The sequence below is a fragment of the Pelophylax lessonae genome, assembly GCF_965119305.1.
Source record: "Pelophylax lessonae genome assembly, chromosome: 2".
Lineage (NCBI taxonomy): Eukaryota > Metazoa > Chordata > Amphibia > Anura > Ranidae > Pelophylax > Pelophylax lessonae.
In genome coordinates this window covers 55,511,212-55,530,626 of record NC_138769.1, presented here as the reverse complement: position 1 = coordinate 55,530,626, position 19,415 = coordinate 55,511,212, and the positions used below count along the sequence as shown (strand labels likewise).

General features: G+C 44.5%; 1 protein-coding gene across 1 annotated transcript in view; it reads left to right on the top strand.

The window, feature by feature from the left end:
* Nucleotides 1-19,415, top strand: part of DOP1B (DOP1 leucine zipper like protein B) — a 273,490-nt gene that overhangs the window by 100,246 nt on the left and 153,829 nt on the right. The window contains exons 3-5 of the mRNA XM_082246954.1: nt 8,518-8,699; nt 11,338-11,508; nt 19,038-19,227. Of these exons, the coding sequence (XP_082103080.1) occupies nt 8,518-8,699; nt 11,338-11,508; nt 19,038-19,227 (543 nt within the window). The remainder of the gene's footprint in view (nt 1-8,517; nt 8,700-11,337; nt 11,509-19,037; nt 19,228-19,415) is intronic.

Below are 19,415 nucleotides of genomic sequence, written 5' to 3'. Positions count from 1 at the left end.
AACTTTGTATACCCAACAATCTCCGTTTTTAAGACTCAAGCAGTATAAATTGAATAAATTTGGACCATCAAAGTAGGCAACATTGTTCCCACTAAGGATTTATCAAGACAGGGTAGGTAGGAGGGCAGGAAGCTCGCAGGTTGCTGTTGAAGATGAAACTGCTTCAAGTCCTTAGGCTGGCCATATATAAATAGTTTTTTCGATCAACCAGACAGAAAAGTTGAGCGGGAACAACCATAGATAGAGAGAAATTTATCTGATCCTTGCTGAATTTCGATCCCTTTATGGCTAGCTTAAATTCACACCTAGTGGTGGGGGCTGTTGAAAATAGGTGGCTAACGTGTGTTTTTACTGCCTCCCCAAGCTGCAAAAGCAGTCCTATCGAGGTATACACATGCCGCAGCTCTGATGCTCTGGATCATGACACAAGTAACCTACCAGTTGCGCTCAGCAGGCAGTACCGCCTGTCGCACGTAATCTGTTAAAGTTAAAAAGGCTGTGCTTTAACCACGTGCAGAGCACAGGTTTGCAGCATGGTGGCGCGGACTTTTCGAGGAAAAGAGGTAGTGAGAAGGCAATATACTGCCTTCTCGCTGCCTATCAAATGTCTACCATGGATTGCAACAGAAACAAGATATACCTGTGCTCAAAAGCCCAGGAGCTTGTACATATAAATAATCTATCAGGTGCTAAAGTGGTGTGACCACATGTTAACTCTACAAATTCTGGATGAACCATCTGCACACTGCTATACACCCTTTCTGACAAACTTTGCAAAAGAAAATAGGAAAATTTTGTTCTTGTTTAAGCTGGCCAACTGCATCAAAGTAATCCCTCTTATGGCCAGCCCTACTCTGCTCTGCCACTGCAAGTGCTACGATGGACACTAAGCCTACATGGGGCAAACAGACACAAGGGGGGGGGGGGGGAGAGCTACTAGGTTCAGTCTGGTAATTGGTTTCTGTTGCATTGCAAGTCAGTGACCAGACCCAAGCCTAGTAGCTCTTTGCCACTTTGTGTCTGCTTCCCCCATGGTGGCATGGTGTTGTTACCCGGAAGATATGAGATTTAATTTACCTCAGACAATATTTGGGTTAAAAATTAGAGTTTTTTGGCTATGAATGAAAGCTTCAAAACAGCAATTATTTTATTAGTATATAGCCTGAAAGCCCCAAATGAATTTACAACAATCTATCTATAGTACATACAACAAAATGGAAAATATTCCTAGTTTAACTGAACAAATATAGAGTATATACTCGTATACAAACACAATACGACCGACACAAAGAGGACAAGCAATGTATACCTTAAACGTTCATAATTACCCTTCCCTTGAGTGTTTCATCCTGGCCTGCCATGCAAGAGAGGAAATCCCTCTCCCCTCACCTACACTAATATAGAACCATATCACATAGACTTCTATAGGGCTATTCTGATTGGTTCAGCTATCCTGCCCTGTTCCTCCCTCTGGGCGTATCTCGTTTAGGATTGGACAACTTCCTCCTCGCCTAGCTTAGCATAATTCAGCCCCTTGCTAACCCTCCTCTCTGTTGGGGGGAGAACCTGTTAATTTACTTTGAAATTGAAAATTAAGATGCAAGGTTCTTCTCCAGGGCCCATTGTCCAACCCTTCAACCGATAGTCAATCTTCATTGCATATCTTAATGAGAGTTCTTTGATATGGAGGATTGAAATAAGGGCGGACGTGACGTGATCTATTCACCTAGTTTCATTGGCCCCAGGATGTCTGGCTTACAGGTTGATACTATTTGGCATATCAGCAGGCCACCTCCTGATTAGAAGACAACTCGTCATTTTATGTGTTTAAATGTGAATAGCAGGCTGGCCTTTCAAATGGACTTGTTAAACTGGATTCATACTCCTGACTGTTTGTCTGTGTTACACAACTTACAAATCTACCAATCATATAGCAAATATGAATTTTGAAATCAAAAATGTGTACATTTATATTTACATTAATATTTACAATTACAAAATGGAGATTTATACATAAACTCCTCATCAGGCAACAGTCTAATGGAGATTACACATAAACTCATAAGGCAACAGAGTCTACCGTAGCATTTGCATTGGCAGAGCAGAGTAGGACTGGCCATAACATAGATTACTTTAATGCAGATGGCCAAACTTGTATTGCAATATGTATGAACTAAAAATCCCTGTTTTTTCATTGCAAAGTTTGGCAGAAAGGGTATATAGCAGTATGCAGAGGGTCCATCAAGAATTCCTATTGCTACCATGGATTTCTTCTCTGAAGGCAAACAAACCCTTACTAATAGCTGTGTGTGAGGGCCCATTTTGCTAGGCTGTGAGGGAATGTTGCACCACACTTTTTAGCACATCACACTGTCTACATTTTTTATTTCTTTTTTTTTTTTTTCTAAATGTATTTTTGAAAGAGTGACAAAGTTACACTCCATTGTGTCCCAGCATTGCGGTAACCTGTAGCAGTCTGACTTGCTGTGGATGTCTGCATTTTTCCAAACCGCACCTCACAGCAACATTTAGACAATTGTTTTCTATGTGCCCTTATAGTGATTGCAGTTGACCACAAGCAGAATATACACTGCATATTAGGGTAAGAGTACTTCAGTATTGAATTGACCTAGCATTACCACGCAAGATCCAGTTTAACCTGTTGCCACCTGCATACCATCTATGTGCGGCTGCAAAAAATGGGCTTTAATGCCCACATGCCACACACTCGTCAGTCAATGCTTACTGCACCCTCCAAGCACAGAGACTGAGCTGTAAACACATCTGTCGGTCCCCATCGAACATCAGTAGCTGGCGGGACCGACTCACGTTCATGTGACCACTGTGACAGCCAATCACAGTGCTGACATTATCGCCAATCATTCCCGCCTCCAAGGCATTCAGAACTTTTTAAAGTAACCCCACAGCTAGCATCAAGGGGTTAACATTAGTACAAAATATTGTCAAATGCTTGTATCTCTAAAAAGGGACGGCTGTTTTTTGGTGCTTTTTACAGAAACGCACTACAGTCCATTTAACATGGTTTCATACGGGGAAACATTTACATCTATGATTTTTTCAGCTGCTGCGTTTTTGGACTTTTTTATAGCGGTAGAAAACCGCTGGGTGACTTTTTTTTTTTTTCTGACCTGCAAGGTAAAGCCATAATGTGCTAGTATGCATTACATACTAGCACATTAATTGAAACTTACCTGAAAACAAAGCCTTTGAACGAAAGAAATGCTTTAAATATTTCACTCTGTGTGTAATACATCTATATAAAATATATGTTTCACTTCCTGAATTGAATTACTGAAAGAAAAATAACTTTTTGATGATATTCTCATTTTCTGAGATGCATCTGTGTGTGTGTGTATGTGTGTGTGTGTATATATATATATATACAGTGGGTACGGAAAGTATTCAGACCCCCTTACATTTTTCACTCTTTGTTATATTGCAGCCATTTGCTAAAATCATTTAGGTTCATTCTTCTTCCTCAGGAATGTACACATAGCACCCCATACTGACAGAAAAACACAGAATTGTTGACATTGTTGCAGATTTATTAAAAAAGAAAAACTGAAATATCACATGGTCCTAAGTATTCAGACCCTTTGCTGTGACACTCATATATTTAACTCAGGTGCTTTCCATTTCTTCTGATCATCCTTGAGATGGTTCTACACCTTCATTTGAGTCCAGATGTGTTTGATTATACTGATTGGACTTGATTAGGAAAGCCACACACCTGTCTATATAAGACCTTCCAGATCACAATGCATGTCAGAGCAAATGAGAATCATGAGGTCAAAGGAACTGCCTGAAGAGCTCAGAGACAGAATTGTGGCAAGGCACAGATCTGGCCAAGGTTACAAAAAGATTTCTGCTGCACTTAAGGTTCCTAAGAGCACAGTGGCCTCCATAATCCTCAAATGGAAGACGTTTGGGACGACCAGAACCCTTCCTAGAGCTGGCCGTCCGGCCAAACTGAGCTATCGGGGGAGAAGAGCCTTGGTGAGAGAGGTAAAGAAGAATCACTGTGGCTGAGCTCCAGAGATGCAGTCAGGAGATGGGAGAAAGTTGTAGAAAGTCAACCATCACTGCAGCCCTCGACCAGTCGGGGCTTTATGGCAGAGTGGCCCGACGGAAGCCTCTCCTCAGTGTAAGACACATGAAAGCCCGCTTGGAGTTTGCTAAAAAACACCTGAAGGACTCCAAGATGGTGAGAAATAAGATTCTCTGGTCTGATGAGACCAAAATAGAACTTTTTGGCCTTAATTCTAAGCGGTATGTGTGGAGAAAACCAGGCACTGCTCATCACCTGTCCAATACAGTCCCAACAGTGAAGCATGGTGGTGGCAGCATCATGCTGTGGGGGTGTTTTTCAGCTGCAGGGACAGGACGACTGGTTGCAATCGAGGGAAAGATGAATGCGGCCAAGTACAGGGATATCCTGGACAAAAACCTTCTCCAGAGTGCTCTGGACCTCAGACTGGGCCGAAGGTTTACCTTCCAACAAGACAATGACCCTAAGCACACAGCTAAAATAACGAAGGAGTGGCTTCACAACAACTCCGTGACTGTTCTTGAATGGCCCAGCCAGAGCCCTGACTTAAACCCAATTGAGCATCTCTGGAGAGACCTAAAAATGGCTGTCCACCAACGTTTACCATCCAACCTGACAGAACTGGAGAGGATCTGCAAGGAGGAATGGCAGAGGATCCCCAAATCCAGGTGTGAAAGACTTGTTGCATCTTTCCCAAAAAGACTCCTGGCTGTATTAGATCAAAAGGGGGCTTCTACTAAATACTGAGCAAAGGGTCTGAATACTTAGGACCATGTGATATTTCAGTTTTTCTTTTTTAATAAATCTGCAACAATGTCAACAATTCTGTGTTTTTCTGTCAGTATGGGGTGCTATGTGTACATTCATGAGGAAGAAGAATGAACTTAAATGATTTTAGCAAATGGCTGCAATATAACAAAGAGTGAAAAATTTAAGGGGGTCTGAATACTTTCCGTACCCACTGTATATATGTGTGTATATATATATATATATACACACACACACAGTTGGGCAAAAAAGTATTTAGTCAGCCACCAATTGTGCAAGTTCTCCCACTTAAAAAGATGAGAGAGGCCTGTAATTTTCATCATAGGTATACTTCAACTACGAGAGACAAAATGAGAAAAAAAAATCCAGAAAATCACATTTGTCTGATTTTTAAAGAATTTATTTGCAAATTATGGTGGAAAATAAGTATTTGGTCAATAACAAAAGTTCATCTCAATACTTTGTTATATACCCTTTGTTGGCAATGACAGAGGTCAAACGTTTTCTATAAGTCTTCACAAGGTTTTCACGCACTGTTTGCTGGTATTTTGGCCCATTCCTCCATGCAGATCTCCTCTAGAGCAGTGATGTTTTGGGGCTGTCGCTGGGCAACACGGACTTTCAACTCCCTCCAAAGGTTTTCTATGGGTTGAGATCTGGAGACTGGCTAGGCCACTCCAGGACCTTGAAATGCTTCTTACAAAGCCACTCTTTTGTTGCCCGGGCGCTGTGTTTGGGATCATTGTCATGCTGAAAAACCAAGCCACGTTTCATCTTCAATGCCCTTGCTGATGGAAGGAGGGTTTCACTCAAAATCTCACGATACATGGCCCCATTCATTCTTTCCTTTGCACAGATCAGTCATCCTGGTCCCTTTGCAATAAAACAGCCCTAAAGCATGATGTTTCCACCTCCATGCTTCACAGTAGGTAAGGTGTTCTTTGGATGCAACTCAGCATTCTTTCTCCTCCAAACATGACGAGTTGAGTTTTTACCAAAAAGTTCTACTTTGGTTTCATCTGACCATATGACATTCTCCCAATCCTCTTCTCGATCATCCAAATGCTCTCTAGCAAACTTCAGATGAGCCCGGACATGTACTGGCTTAAGCAGGGGGACACGTCTGGCACTGCAGGATTTGAATCCTTGGTGGTGTAGTGTGTTACTAATGGAACCCTTTGGAACCCTTTGTTACTTTAGGCCCAGCTCTCTGCAGGTCATTCACTAGGTCCCCCCCCCCCCCCCCTTACCGTGTGGTTCTGGGATTTTTGCTCACTGTTCTTGTGATAATTTTGACCCCACGGGGTGAGATCTTGCGTGGAGCGCCAGATCGTGGGAGATTATAAGTGGTCTTGTATGTCTTCCATTTTCTAATAATTGATCCCACAGTTGATTTCTTCACACCAAGCTGCTTGCTTATTGCAGATTCAGTCTTCCCAGCCTGGTGCAGGTCTACAATTTTGTTTCTGGTGTCCTTCGACAGCTCTTTGGTCTTGGCCATAGTGGAGTTTGGAGTGTGACTGTTTGAGGTTGTGGACAGGTGTCTTTTATACTGATAGCAAGTTCAAACAGGTGCCATTAATACAAGTGGAGGACAGAGGAGCCTCTTAAAGAAGAAGTTACAGGTCTGTGAGAGCCCGAAATTTGTTTGTAGGTGACCAAATACTTATTTTACCAAGGAATCTACCAATTAATTCATTAGAAATCCTACAATGTGATTTTATGGATTCTTTCCCCCCATTCTGTCTCTCATAGTTGAAGTGTACCTATGATGAAAATGAAAGGCCTCTCTCATCTTTTTAAGTGGGAGAACTTGCACAATTGGTGGCTGACTAAATACTTATTTGCCCAACTGTATATGTATGTGTATATATATATATATATGTGTGTGTGTATATATATATATATATATATATACAGTGTATGTATATATATATATATATATATATATATATATATATATATATATATATATATATGCACTGCTCAAAAAAATTAAAGGAACACTTTTTAATCAGATTATAGCATCAAGTCAGTTAATCTCCTGGGATATTGATCTGGCCAGTTTCAGCTGCTTTGATGTTAATGAAATTAACAACAGGTGCACTACATGGGCAACAATGAGATGACCTCCAAAATAGGAATGGTTTTACAGGTGGAGGCCACTGACATTTTTTTCCCTACTCATCTTTTCTGGCTTTTTCACTAGTTTTGCATTTGGCAAAACGTGAAAGGGTCTGGAGAATGTTATGCTGCCTGTAACATCGTTCTGCATGAACGGTTTGGTGGTGGGTCAGTGATGGTCAGTGGAGACATATCCGTGGAGTGACACACAGATCTCTACAGGCTAGACAATGGCACCCTGACTGCCATTAGGTATCGGGATGAATTCCTTGGACCCATTGTAAGACCCTACGCTTGTTCAGTGGGTCCTGGGTTCTTCCTGGTGCACGACCATGCCGGCCTCATAAGGCGAGAGTATGCGGCCAGTTCCTGGAGAATGAAGGAATTGATACCATTGAATGGCCCCCACACTCGCCTGACCTAAATCCAATAGAACACCTCTGGGACATTATGTTTTGGCCCATCCAATGCCACCAGGTTGCACCTTAGTCTGTTCAGGAGCTCAGTGACGCCCTGGTCCAGATCTGGGATTAAATACCCCAGGACACCATCAATCGTCTCATTAGAAGCATGCTCCAACGTTGTCAGGCATGCATACAAGCATGTGGGGGCCATACAAACTACTGAGTACCATTCTGAGCTGCAATGACATTTCAGCAAAATGGACTAGCCTGCTGCATTATTTTTTCACTATGATTTTTGGGGTGTCTTTGAATTCAGCCCTCTGTAGGGTGATAATTTTAATTTTCATCAAACGATGTGGCATCCTTTCCTTCCTAACACATTACCCAGTCTCCATACCAGTATAGATATCCAGGATGATATTTTTCCCCATTGAGATCTGATGTGTTTTCAGTGTTCCTTTCATTTTTTTGAGCAGTGTATATTATATACAATATACAATTGTGACACAAGTTAAAATGTAATTGAATGCTATTAAAAATTACCTTTTATTTTCAATCTGCAGCTCTGTTATTTTCTGTAAATTGCAGTATGGCCACCTGGAGGTGTTCTGTACACAGAATGTATACAGAACGCCCCCAAAGAAATGTGATTTCCTGCTTGTGTGATTGGCTCACTGATTTTCCCAGACATCTGCACTAAGATACAAAAAATGCATTTTTTTAATGATACTCCCAATAGGAAATGGCAAGGGATGCAGACCCTGTCACTTTCCTCAGAGCCATGCAGGTGCAGCAGCTGATTGATAATGATAAAATCACTCCCATACAGATTCACTGTGCACATGGACACAGACAAACAAATAACTACTTCTTCACAATAACAAAAGGTAGGAACCTGCAACACATTTTGTTAAAAGTCCCTGTAGTACATAGATCACCCAGAGGGGAATGTTTTGTGCACAACAAAAACAGGAGTTACTCTTTAAGATTTGTGGAACCAGGAATTTGTAGTATTTGTCAGCTCCAAAAATCCTTTTTTAGAAAAATGTACCCTGTAAACACATTGATTGGGCCTGGTGACAAGAAATGGACAGCTTTTCTCTGGCATGAAATAAAGTTCACACCTTCAACCTTCTTCTTTTTTTTTTGCAGGCCCTGCAGAGTAACCTTAAGTACTGCTTACTGCCAAGGCGTCTGATAATTAGCAAGAGGCTGGCACAATGCCTGCACCCAGCTCTACCCAGTGGAGTCCACCTGAAAGCCCTGGAGACCTACGAGATTATCTTCAAGATCATTGGAACAAAATGGCTTTCCAGGGATCTTTTCCTGTACAGGTAAAACATGTGAGATGATGCCCTGCTTTGCAAATCTTTAAAGTGGTGTTAACCCCAAAACCAAAAATGTAATATATTGCAGCTTACCAATCATTAGATGTGGTGGCTGCATTTGTTTTCTTTTTTTTTTTTAAGGCTTTTTTCCCCTACGTTTACACCTGGTGATCTGGCAAGCAAATTACCTCCGGTATTAGTGAGACACAACTCAGGAGGACTGACACAGGAGGCACAGTAGACGGCAACATGGCCAGTCTGGGGGGATGGGAGTGTTAAATTTATTACCAGATTAACCACTTAAGCCCCGGAAGATTTTACCCCCTTCCTGACCAGGGCTTTTTTTGCGATTCGGCACTGCGTGACTTTAATGGACAATTGCGCGGTCGTGCTACGCTGTATCTAAACGAATTTGACGTCCTTTTTTTCCCCACAAACAGAGCTTTCTTTTGGTGGTATTTGATCACCTGTGCGATTTTTACTTTTTGCGCTATAAACAAAAAAACGCGTCAATTTTGCAAAAATAACAATATTTTTCACATTTTTTTATATGAAATTCCCCCCCAAAAAAATGTAAAAATCAAATTTTTTTAACATTTTAGGCCAATTTGTTTTCTGCTACCTATGTTTGGTAAAAAAAATCGCAAAAAGCATATTTTGATTGGTTTGCGCAAAAGTTATTGCGTTTACTAACTAAGGGAAAGATTTTTGTCATTTTTATTATTTTTTTTAAACGAGTAATGGCGGCGATCTGCAATTTTTTTTTTTTTTGCGGGACTGCGACATTGCGGCGGACAGATCGGACCCTTGACTGACATTTTTGACACTTTTGGGGTTACCAGTGACATTACTAGAGTAATCAGTGCTATACATATGCACTGTTACTGTAAAAATGACACTGGCAGGGAAGGGGTTAACTTTATTGGGGAAGGAGGGGTTAAGTGTGTCCCTAGGGGCGTGTTTCTAACTGTGATTCGATGTGGCTTGTGGTGTAAGAACAGAGATATACGATTCTGCATAGCACTGGGAAGAATGACAGGCGGCTTTGTTTACATTAGCCGCCTGCCTTTCTCCCGCTGTAACGGACAATAGCGAGTGCCCGGCGGACATCGGGTCCGCCGGGCACATGCGCGGGGGGGGTCCGTGAATGAGCAGGGGCGGGAGCGCGCCTCCAGCGGCGCACGCTCGCCCCCTAGACCCTCACAGGCGAGCGACGTAGACCTACGTCGCTTTGCCTGTGAGGGGCTGACTGCCGCAGTAAATATATTGTGGGCGGTCGGCAAGTGGTTAAGAAACCTGACTCGATTTCCCGATGCACACAATCAATGTGGAAATCCTCCTCACTGTGCTATTGTATTCTGACAGAGGGACTTCCCCACTGTCAAAATACACTGATCAGCATTGCAGGCTATAGCCTACAGCAGTGGTCCTCAACTCCGGTCCTCGCGGCCCACTAACAGGCCAGGTTTGCAAGATAACTAAATTACATCACAGGTGATCTCATTTGCTGCTCAGTGATTTCAGTATTCTAGTCTGCATCTCCCCAAGGTAATACTTACATTAGCCTGTTAGTGGGCCCCGAGGACAGGAGTTGAGGACCACTGGCCTACAGCACTGATCGAGCAGGGAAAAATCTGAATGGGTGGGTGTAAAGAAGTCGAATGGTAGATTGACTTCTGTACAACCAGTGCCCATACATAGATTGAAATTCATCTAGTCCCTGATAAACCTGCCAAAGTTCGATCCATGTATGGCTGACTTAAAACAAATGGTAGATTTTTCAGCAAAGGCACAATTCTAGATGTTCCCTAGAAGGGCGGGTTAAACTGGTGCGATGCCAGACATCGCATGTGATTTGCACCGCATTGCTGTGCAGATCTCATGCAATTTCTGTGCCATGCTAATTCAGCCATACAAACTGGCTGACCTGGCATCGCATTTGGACCAAACACCTGCAGGACCCTTTTTTTGTCTGCACCAGAATCGGATCGCATGGCTGTTCACACCCATGCAATCCGATTCCTGTCTGATTTTCACAGTTCGCACTGCGATATGCAAACCGATATGGGGGTGTCATTAACTTTAGATTGACACCCGCAGCGGTTCGCAGAACACAGTGGGAACTGCCTGTGATTCGCTAACACCGCATCCAGTGTGAACCGAGCCTAACACAGCAAATTTTCACTTCTTGACTTTAGCTGAACTTTAACCCCTTGAAGACTAAGCCTTTTTTTGGCACTTGTTGCTTACAAGTTAAAATCAGAATTTTTTGCTAGAAAAGTAGTTAGAACCCCCAAACATTATATATATTTTTTAGCAGAGACCCTAGAGAATAAAACGGCTGTCGTTGCAATATTTTATGTCACACTGTATTCATGCAGCGGTCTTTCAAACGCAATATTTTTAAAAAAAATACACTTTTGTGAATTTAAAAAAAAAAAAAAAAACAGTAAAGTTAGCCCAGTTTTTTTGTATAATCTGAAAGATGATGTTACGCCAAGTAAATAGATACCTAACATGTCATGCTTTAAAATTAGGTACACTTGCGGAATGACGATAAACTAAAATATTTAAAAATCTCCTGTTCTTATTCATTTTAGGATTTGTAGCTCCTAATCTTGTTTAATTGATGTTCTTTCTGCAGTTCGGGCCTCTTTCCGCTGCTGTTCCATGGAGCCATGTCTGTGAAGCCCATTCTTCTGGGTCTGTATGAGACTTATTTCCTACCTCTTCAGAGGTCATTGCTTCCCAGTCTCCAGGCGTTCATCACTGGATTACTCCCGGGCCTGGAAGAAGGATCAGAGATTTATGACAGGTGAGAACAGAGTGTCTGTTTTTTGGAGTTCTTGTCCGATATACTTTTTAGGAGTTGGAAAGCAAGGAGAAGCAGCATTTTCTAAATAAACTTTTCTCATAAGCAGTGCTGTGCAGAGACCTTTGGAGGGGTAGGTGGTCAAAGTATAAAAGGAGCACATGGAACAGGGCTTTAATTAGGGCTGTGCTCAAAATCTCAATACAGCAATGTATCGTGACGCATTCCTTCCTGATTCGCGTATCGATACGGATGATTATGTATTGATAGGGCAGAAAAATGCTGTGATGCAGCTTTGAAAAAGAAACAGGACAGAAAAGACTATTTTAGGTTTAAAAGTTAAAAAATATTTTCTGTCTTAATTTGTGCCAACCGGAAGACTTTTTCTTCTCTGGTATACAGAATAATAAAGAAGGTACTGCTAGTGGGTACTGCTGGCTGGTACTGGTTGTGGGTACTGCTGGCAGGTACCAGTGGTGGGTACTGCAGGCTGGTACTGGTGGTGGGTACTGCTGGTGAGTACTGCAGGCTGGTACTGGTGGTGGGTACTGCTGGTGAGTACTGATGGCTGGTACTGGTGGTAGGTACTGCAGGCTGGTACTGGCAGTGGGTACTGCAGGCTGGTACTGCTGGCGGGTACTGCAGAACTAAGAAAAGAAAAGGTCAGGGACAGTTTAGCTGGAAAGGAAAGGGTTGGATAGTGCTGGATGTCTTCAACCAGGAAAAGGGGTGGGATATATCTGACTTCTGCATCCTCTATTGCTCACTGTAAGAAGCTCACAATGTGCAGTGAAATCAGTGGAAGCAAATTTAGTGCAGAGAGGGACAACTACTCTGCAAAACCAAAGGGAGGGCTGGAGTTCAGCTTTAAAGTGGTAATAAAGTCTAAACATGTATTACCTTATTGCATTTTTCTGCAGTAAGGTAAATTACGCCCCCTACCTGTCCTACCCCCCCCCCCCCCCACCCCCACCAAACACTTACCTGGCTCCATGGCTCCAGAATCACTCCCTTCACTTCCTGCTTTTACAGGAGAAACTGAGGGCAGTGGAGCCATAGGCTTCTGTTGCAGTCAGTCAAACTTCTGCCAGGAAGGAAGTAGAGGCATTTGTTACTGGCTCTGTGTGTGTCTTTGGACACAGCCTGTCCCAAGACCCAAAGGGAGAGTGCATGCATGTGTGCCTCCATAGTGCCTGGCTTGCTACAAGAGGCACCCAAAGGAGGGAGGAGTGAACAGCCAGAAGGAAAGCCACCTTTCTGGGCAATACTGTTGCACAGAGGTGGTAAATATAAATACAATTGCCTTTAGTGTTGTTTTATAAAATTCTGCGGGAAGCACGGTGGTTAAGTGGTTAGCACTTCTGCCTAGCAGCACGAGGGTCATCAGTTTGAATCCCAACCAGTGGCGGCTGGTGCTCCATGGGCTGGGGGGGGCAGCAGATGGCTGCGGCTTCCCCCTCATTCCCCTCCATGGCTCAGGCTTCCCCTGCGTCTCCTCTCTCCTCCTCCTCCTCCTTGGCCAGAAGCATGGCTTCTCCTTTCGGGCCAATCGGGAAACGGGTTCTGATTTGCCAGGAGGAGAATCTGTGTGACAATAGCAAATATTCATTCGCTATTGTCACACAACTGGGTGGGCTCAGGGTGCAGTGCCCCGAGCCCACCCTTTTTTGAAGCCTCTGGCTCTAATCACTTGCTTAAAAAAAAAAAAAAAAACCCATTGGAATCCATGCGTCCGGTGCCCTGCAAGTAGATTAGGAGGCTGGACGCATGGATGCCACCAATGGATGGGCCGCCACTGATCCCAACCACACCACTACCTGCCTGGAGTTTGAATGTTCTCCCTGTGCCTGCGTGGGTTTCCTCCGGGTACTCCAATTTTCTCCCACACTCCAAATGCTGGTAAGGATAATTGTCTCCTGTCTAGATTGGCCCCCTATATGTGTATGTATGAATGTGAGTTAGGGACTTTAGATTGTAAGCTCCTTGAGGGCAGGGACTGATGTGAATGTACAATGTATATGTGAAGTGCTGCGTAAATTGACAGCTCTATACACAGTAAGTACCGGTAATAAATAACTAAACGTCTCATTGTAGAAGCATTTCAAGCAGAAATGAATCCATAGGTCCCCCGGGGTTCTTACTTTGTTCCAGCACTCACGTCATACTAAGACTGAACACTGAGCTGTACATGCAGCAGAAAAACATGCTGCAGGCAGGAAAAGAGTTTTTATTGCAGATTAAACAGAATATTTTCTGCAATGAAAGCCTACTTGCTAGCATTGTGTTTTGTTTTTTGCTTTCACAAGCTTTAGCAAGCATTTAGTATTCATTTGCAAAGGTCAGCCCTGTAGTCTCTAAAGTCTCTAGTCTCTAAAGGCCTTCCAAGGGGACCTCTCCAAATAAACTATGGGAGCTGCCATTGCCGACTTGTTTTTAAATGTCCTTGACTAAGATCTCTTAGATTGTAAGCTCTGACGAGCAGGGCCCTCTGATTCCTACTGTATTACAGTGTATTGTATTTGTACTGTCTACCCTCAAGATGTAAAGTGCTGCGTAAACTGTCTGCGCTATATAAATCCTGTGTTATAATAATAATAATAATCCCAGGCACTGATGATTCCAGCTCCCCAGAATTCTATTCTGTAAGTCTTGGATAGGTGTGGAAGTCTATAATAGTGTACCTTGTTTAGTTTATAAGAGAATTCCTGGCAAAACCTAACTACCCTTAAAAATGCTCCCCCCTTCGAACACCTTTTCTGACTAACTTGTTTTTTTTCTTTTTAATAACCAATATGTTAGAAAATGTTCACTTAATGTTTCCCATCAGGTGTCCCAGTTGTATATCCTGCTGCGAGTACTTCATACCCCGGTGAAATTACATGCTATGGGTATCCAACCGGACAATGTGTGCAATAGATGTGAGAGAGATGTGGGGGACCTAATACACTTATTATGGAGGTGCCCATAACTGCATCGGTACTAAACCTCTGTGACTTCCACTATAAACAGAGTTCTGGGCTTGGTGATCCCTTTGGATCACATTATAGACGATAGATATTTATGGGAGGCAGAAGCGTGAGCTCTGTTTCAGGCTCGGCTGCTTATTCTTAGACACTGGATTGATCGGGATCCTCCTACATATAGGCTATGGCTGGAGCAGCTTTCACATGGAAAAATACATTTACTTTCATAGGGGCACCCCGGCTAAATTCCAGAAAGTTTGGGGAGTCTGGCTGAGTTCTCCAGGGATGGCTCCTACGGAGCTGATCCTCGACCGCCTGTTACTTTAATCGCTGGGGTTGGGGTGGGCCTCTGGTGGTCTGATTTGGGGGAGTTGCTTTAATCTTTGATGCATGACTGCCGTCTTGTGTTACGAATTTTGGTTTGGGCTGCTCTCTGATTCATGCTGGTTATGTGGCTGAGATCTGTGCAATATGCCTTACCCTGTAGCTGATTTTTGCTTTTTTATTCTTGATGTAATGTTTGTTTATGTGTGCGATTTATTTCAATAAAAATGTTCTCTTGATTTAAAAAAAAAAAATAACCAATATGTTATACATATCTGCTCTGCGCAATGATTTTGCATAGAGCAGCCCCCAACTTCTTCTTATGGGGTACCCCACCGAACTGCATTGTGTATTGGCACACACAGTACAGCTCGGCCCCACCACCCCCCATTGTCACTAAATTTGGTAGACAGCCAATGACTCCCGCTGCTCTCACTGAATCATGTGAGGAGGGGGAGAAAGAGGCTTAGGTAAGTATTTGGGGGGCAGGCTGCACTTAAAATGTTTTTTTTTTTCCCTAATGCAAAAGGCTTCTCGGCCTTTTGGCTAAGATCAAGTGTAGTATCTGTTCTTATCAGTTGGTATGGGCCTTAGCTAGTACCAGTATGACCGAAACCCGGAGCGCTCAGAGTATTGAGGTATGGGGAGTAGGTCATCTGGGAAAGCATGTAGGGCCCGCCGCCTCCTGATTTGAATGGGTTGAACTGTCCTAACCAGTTTGAAGGGAGCAGGAAAGCCGTGGGCTGACCGGTGGAACTGCTCCTGGATGTAATGGGCTGAGGAACAGGATGGCGAGGGGAGGGCTTTCTCTCCTGGGTTTTGATCTGGCCTTGCAAAAGGCCTGTCCCCAGTGGTAGGCAAGCTCTCTCTAAGCTGTCCAGGTTCTGATGTCTGCTGGTGGGGATAGGCTACACTCGGTCTGGCCGGGGGCTGAGATTGAAAAAGCCCGTAGTGTAAGTGCCCCTGGGGTGGCAGCCCAGGGGTGCCTTAATTTCTCACTGGTGAGGGGCAGCTCGCTGTGAGTTTTTTCGGCACCTTGGTCACTGCACTATGCACACCTTTTTCACACCTGCCTCTTGGGACAGGCCTTTTGGCTTGCACCAGAGGAATTTTTTATTCCGGCTTGAAGGCCTGCCTTGGTTCTTCACATGGCACCAAAGCACTTTCCCCACTTCCCTTTCCCCACCTTTTTGTTTGTTTGTCCTTTTCTTTGGAGTTTGTCACTGCACTTTCACCTTTTTTCTTTATTTGCACGACGAGAGTGTGTGGGTCCTCGGGCCCAGCCTTAAGTCTTGGGAGGGGGTGGATATGGCCTTTTGGCTTAGTTCGCCCTCTCCCATGGGGTCTCCCTTCGGGGGAGCCCCACTTAGTACTCGGTGGGGGCTGTTTCGGCAATCCCCCTGAAGAACGGGTGTCGGTCTGGTTTCGGCCAGACAGACCAAGAGTACCTTATGTCCCTGTCAGGAGTCTTGCGCCCCGGGGGATTGAGGTTTCTGGTCCTACCTCTTCGGAGGGAAGACCATACGATTTCGCACACCCTGTGCTTTTTTGTGTTCTCACCTTGTGTGTGTGCACTTTTTTATGCCCCGGGTGGAGTCTTTTGAGTGTGTTGCACACGCTACGGGCTTTAAAAAAAGAAAAGAGAATGTATTAAGGGGCTGAGACCGAAAAAGCCCGTGGTGTACGTGTAACTTGGGGTGGCAGCCCAGGGGTGCCTCAATTTCACTGGTGAGGGGCAGCTCACCTGAGTTTTTGTGGCACCTTGGTCACTGCACCATCACACTTTTTCAAGCACCTGCCTCTTGGGGTGGGCCTTTTGGCCAACACCAGAGGAATTTTTTATTCCTGGCCGGGGGGCCTGCCAAGGTCTTGCACTTTGGCACTACCCTGCACTTCTCCACTTCCCTTTTCCCCACTCTGTTTTTCTTTGTTGTGTGTCACGTTTGTCCCTTTTGGTTGAGCACTTTGCACGACTTTGATGGCGTAGGTCCTCGGGCCTGCCCTGTAAGTCTTGGGAGGGGGTGGATATGGCCTTTTGGCTTAGTTCGCCCTCTCCCATGGGGTCTCCCTTCGGGGGAGCCCCACCTATTACTCGGGGTGGGCTGTTTCGGCAGTCCCCCTGAAGAATGGGGTCTGCCCGGCTTCGGCTGGGTGGACCAAAGTGAGTACCTCAGTCCCTGTCAGGAGCTTCGCGCCCCGGGGGATCAGGGTCAGGGCCCTTCCTCTTCGGAGGAGGGCCATGTGTACGCCTTGTGCACTTTTTGTGTGTCCACGTTTGCGTGTGTGCACTTTTTTATGCATCGGGTGTTAAGTCTTTTGAGTGTGTTTCACACACCACGGGCTTTAAAAAAAAAAAAAAAGAGAATGTATTAAGTTAAAAAGGCCTTTTGGCTAAGATCAAGTGTAGTATCTGTTCTTATCAGTTGGTATGGGCCTTAGCTAGTACCAGTATGACCAAAACCCGGAGCGCTCTTAGTTGGTGAGGCACGGGGAGTAGGTCATCTGGGAAAGCATGTGGGGCCCGCCGCCTTCTGATTTGAATGGGTTGAACTGTCCTAACCAGTTTGAAGGGGGCAGGAAAGCCGGTTCAGGGGGCCGGTGGAACTGCTCCTGGATGTAATGGGCTGAGGAACAGGATGGCGAGGGGAGGGCTTTCTCTCCTAGGTTTTGATCGGGCCTTGCAAGGGCCTGTCCCCAGTGGTAGGCAAGCTCTCTCTAAGCTGTCCAGGTTCTGATGTCTGCTGGTGGGGATGGGCTACACTCGGTCTGGCCGGGGGCTGAGATTGAAAAAGCCCGTAGTGTAAGTGCCCCTGGGGTGGCAGCCCAGGGGTGCCTTAATTTCTCACTGGTGAGGGGCAGCTCGCTGTGAGTTTTTTCGGCACCTTGGTCACTGCACTATGCACACCTTTTTCACACCTGCCTCTTGGGACGGGCCTTTTGGCTTGCACCAGAGGAATTTTTTATTCCGGCTGGAAGGCCTGCCTTGGTTCTCCACATGGCACCAAAGCACTTTCCCCACTACCCCTTCCCCACTTCTTTGTTTTGTCTGTCTTTTTCTTTGGAGTCCGTCACCTGCACTGTCACCTTTGTTTTCTTTATTTGCACAGACTGGAGTGTGTGGGTCCTCGGGCCCAGCCTTAAGTCTTGGGAGGGGGTGGATATGGCCTTTTGGCTTAGTTCGCCCTCTCCCTTCGGGGGAGCCCTACTTAGTACTCGGTGGGGGCTGTTTCGGGCAGTCCCCCTGAAGAACGGGGTCTGTCTGGTTCCGGCCAGACAGACCATGAGTACCTTATGTCCCTGTCAGGAGTCTTGCGCCCCGGGGGATTGAGGTTTAGGGTCCTACCTCTTCGGAGGGAAGACCATTCGATTTCGCACACCCTGTGCTTTTTTGTGTTCTCACCTTGTGTGTGTGCACTTTTTTATGCACCGGGTGGAGTCTTTTGAGTGTGTTGCACACGCTACGGGCTTTAAAAAAAAAAAAAAAATTACGTTAAAAAGAAATGGTGCACAGAAATGAAAATTCTGGACCGAAACCGAAAATTCAGGAAGCACTTGAACCCGAAGACTGAACCTGAAATGGACAGTTTTTAAAATATATATTTTTTTATATAATTGTATTATATTTAACTTTTTTATTTATATTTTTTGCAGCGCTTTTGCATTAAAAAGCTCAAGAAAAACGCATTCCTTTAAATTCTACATTATGTATGTCTTCACACTGGTCCATTGCGGTTTAATGCACCTCCCCATTGAAATGCATTGAAAAAGCGGCAACAACGCACCCGTGTTACATTTTTTATGCGGTTTTTGAGTCACATGACCTACAAAAATTGCAGCAAAAATTTTTTTGATGGTCATTATTGCCACCTTTTTTTCTATCGGAAAAACGCTGTTAACGTTCTGATAAATCGGTGCATCGATAGTAAAAAAACGCCATCCTTTACAACCACTTTAACCTCTTTCCACTGGCGGTATGCACATATATGCAGTCTCACATAAGTGGGACTTTATCCGTGGGGCCTTATATATATATTTGTGCTGGAAATTCGAAACTGGGCTCTCACTGAGTCTTCTGAGTCCCATACTAAAGATTGGGAATCGGGAGGCCCGGTCCCTGATCACCTGGTCGCTGTGATAGCCTCTATTGTGGCTATCACAATAATCAGTCACTTTTTTTAGGTTAACAAATGGCTTGCTTAGTCATAAAGGTCAGGCTGAACCTTCTGTGTTTCTTGTGCTTCTCAGGACAGATATGTTGCTTCAGAAACTGTCTATGGTGGTCGGTCATGAAGTATTCTACAGCTCCCTGTGGGGCAGCGTTTTGGTCAACAGCTCCATCCGCCTTCCCGCTTCCCTGTTTGTGGTCAGTCACATCAACAGAGACTTACCAGCCAAATCTCAAAGCTTCATGCTGGGGAATGACAAGCAACTGGCTGTGAGTATGACGGGTCATGTGACTTCTTGCACATTGTTATTTAGATAGGTTCATCCAGCAGTTCCAGGAACGGGGCAGCATGTGCTGTTCTCTTACTCCCAGGATGCAGTGCTCGGCCAATTGCCATGCCTGGACACTCCCATGGGAGGAGAGAGGGACATTATTTGTGCAAGCTCTTACACAGACTA